The sequence below is a fragment of the Myotis davidii genome, unplaced genomic scaffold (assembly GCF_000327345.1).
Source record: "Myotis davidii unplaced genomic scaffold, ASM32734v1 scaffold807, whole genome shotgun sequence".
In the NCBI taxonomy this organism is placed as follows: domain Eukaryota; kingdom Metazoa; phylum Chordata; class Mammalia; order Chiroptera; family Vespertilionidae; genus Myotis; species Myotis davidii.
In genome coordinates this window covers 620,035-622,820 of record NW_006298272.1, presented here as the reverse complement: position 1 = coordinate 622,820, position 2,786 = coordinate 620,035, and the positions used below count along the sequence as shown (strand labels likewise).

Here is a 2,786-nt window from a genome sequence, read left to right as displayed (position 1 = left end):
CCCTTCCTAACTGGAATTCAGAAATGAGATCGTGGTCACAAAGCCACGGACGAGCACGTGTATCTGCACTGAGAGATGAAGCCAGACTTTTCCTGGTGGAAGCAAACAGCCTGACACAGCTCGGACCCCCGACCAGGGCTCAGTAGGGACGGCCACAGACCAAGGCGCTGAGCCTGTGCCCCGCTGTCGCCTGAAGTACGTGTACCGTCCACGCTCGCTATCACGTGTGTGGGAAACGTCATCCTGGCAACGAGTTAAAGTTCAGGCTCAGACATCACCTGTCACCTCTGAAACGGTGCAGAGGGGGGTGCTTTCAGGATTCGTTAAGGGTGTTTTGGGGGCCTTTGAAGACCATTGCGCTGGGGTCCGAAGAGGGAGCTTGGAGAGCAGGATCCAGGGACCGCGCACAGCGCACCCCGGACAGCAGGCAGGGGACCCCTTACCCTGCTGAGACCTGTTACATTTGCAGGAGCCGCCCGCCTTCCCTGCAGTGCTGCGGCCACCAGATGCTGCCTCCCGCCCTGGACGGTGGCCTGCCCCCTCCCGCGCGCCCCTCTCCCCGCACCCATCCTGGGTCAGGCCTCCTGGGGTCACGCTCTGAGCACCGCCAACCAGGATGCGGCTACTGAGGGGGCCTCGTGCTCCAGGAAGCGGCCAGAGGGCGGGCACTCGGCCCAGACCTGGGTCTCAGAGCTGTGGAGACCCGAGGGCTCTGCCCACTGCTGCCCGTTCGCCCACCTCCCTGACGGCTCTTACAGAAATGGCACCCTGCCCGGCAGGCCTGGCTCAGTGGTCGAGCACCGACCTATGACCCAGGAGGTCACGGTTCGATTCCCGGTCAGAACACATGTGGGCTCATCCCCAGTGTGGGGTGTGCAGGAGGCAGTCGATCCATGATTCTCTCTCATCATGGATGTTTCTATCTTCCTCTCCCTTCCTCTCTCCGAAATGAATTTTAAAAAACTTTATTTAAAAAAAAAAAGGACCGTACAGCTGGCCCTCCCTGAAGAACAGCGGGTGAGGGTCGGACGGTGAGTGAGCCAGGCCGGGAGCGAACCGCCTCTGCGCTCTGCCAGCGACCACAGAAGCCACTGCCTTGCCCCGGGCGCGGTGAGGAGGGAACATCCGCCTTTTCTGGCATCTCCTCCCTGTGAGCGAGGGAGGCATCCGCTATGGCCATTAAGGCTCTCACACACAGGAGACATATACCTGTGTTTTCTCTGTCCCCCATTACTGCACATTGGGGGGAACGAGGGGAGCCCCCTTGCTTTGCGGGGGCCTCGCACCGATGTGAGGACGTCCACGCTAGTGTGCCCGCCGCTGCCCAAGCTGCCGAGTGCCACTACCGTTCACAGGTTCCAGGAGGACGAGGACAGCCCGAGCGGGTGTCATTTCCCCGTGAACGTGGGCTTCTCTGCATGGCCCTGCCCCCGCCTCCCACAATCACCCCCTCTTCCCAGGGAAGCGAGTCGTCTGGGCCTCAGCGCCCACCTTCGAAAGAGCCCCACATCCGCACACCTCACCTGCCTCGTCCAGCACGAAGCTGGACGACACCCCGTCCGTGTCGCTCACAGACACCGCGTAGGTGCCCAGGTCCCCCTTGTCCGGGTTCTTGAAGTACAGCTTCGAGCTGCGGGCAAGCAGACCGGGCGTCAGGACTCCTGCTCGTCTGTGTGGCTAAGGGGCCGCGGCCACCCTGCCGGCGCGACTTACTGGTCCCCGACGGTCTCCACCCGGAACTTGTCCTCATCGGCGATCTCCTCGTAGGCCTTGCACCAGGTGAACTGGGAGGCGTCAGTCATCTCCGGGCAGTCGAAGCTCAGGTAGATGTCGCCCTGCTCGTCCACCCCCGCGCTGACCTCCTTCGTGCCTGCGGAGCGAGCCCCGAGGTGACCACGTAGGACGGAGGGACACGCTGTCCTGTGGGCCTCCCCTCAGAGAGGGCCTGACACGGGGGCCCGCCGTCCACCTAGGACATTAGGGCCGGGGAGGAGCCGGCCGCTCCAGCCACCCAGGGACTGCGGGCCGCACACGGATGGGGGTGCACACGGATGGGGGCTGCACAGAGACAGGGGCCACACACAGACGGGGGCTTTGCGGTTTGTTCTAAGTCCCCACATTCCTGCATGTCTGGCCATTTCCCCCTCTGCACACAGGACCACTGGGTTAACCTTGGTGCTGCCACTCCCGACCCCGAAGGTCCTTCTCTCCCTGAGGTCGGTCCTGGCCGCTCCCGGGCCCAGAGGCCACGCCACACAGGGGTCTCCCCACTTGCTCCCCCACTCCCCTCCTCTCGACCCAGCATTTTCGAGGGGGAAGAGGAGGCCTTCTTACTTTTTGACCAAGGTGGGCACCTGGCCCCTCCCCCAGGCCGGGGAGAATCGCCTGCCTCCGAGGAACTAGGATGGAGGAGATGCCCGCCTCCGGGTGAGGGCTCATGCTGGGGTCCAGCCCCAGCAGGTCCAGGGGTCCCCAAAGGTGTGGACGGAGTCGGCGAAGAATGAATGACATGGAGACAGCGTCCAGTTGATCAGCAGCCTTGCCAGGATCTCTAGCCACAATCTCCAGCCAAGTTCTGTGTCCATGTTCTCTTGCTAGGTTCTCCAGCCACGTTCTCCAGGTTCTCCAGCCAGGTTCTGTAGCCATGTTCTCTCGCTAGGTTCTCCGGCCAGGTTCAGTCGCCAGGTTCTGTAGCCGGCTTCTGCAGCCAGGTTCTGTCTAGGTTCTCCAACCAAGTTCTGTAGCCAGGTTCTGTCCAGCATCTTTTGCCATGTTCTGTCTCTAGG

The 2,786-nt window shown here is 62.5% G+C and overlaps 1 protein-coding gene across 1 annotated transcript in view; it reads right to left on the bottom strand.

The window, feature by feature from the left end:
* Positions 1–2,786, bottom strand: part of MYOM2 (myomesin 2) — a 62,578-nt gene that overhangs the window by 15,938 nt on the left and 43,854 nt on the right. Inside the window, exons 21-22 of the mRNA XM_015570590.1 lie at positions 1,714–1,870; positions 1,524–1,630 (exon numbers count right to left, since the gene is read on the bottom strand). Of these exons, the coding sequence (XP_015426076.1) occupies positions 1,524–1,630; positions 1,714–1,870 (264 nt within the window). The remainder of the gene's footprint in view (positions 1–1,523; positions 1,631–1,713; positions 1,871–2,786) is intronic.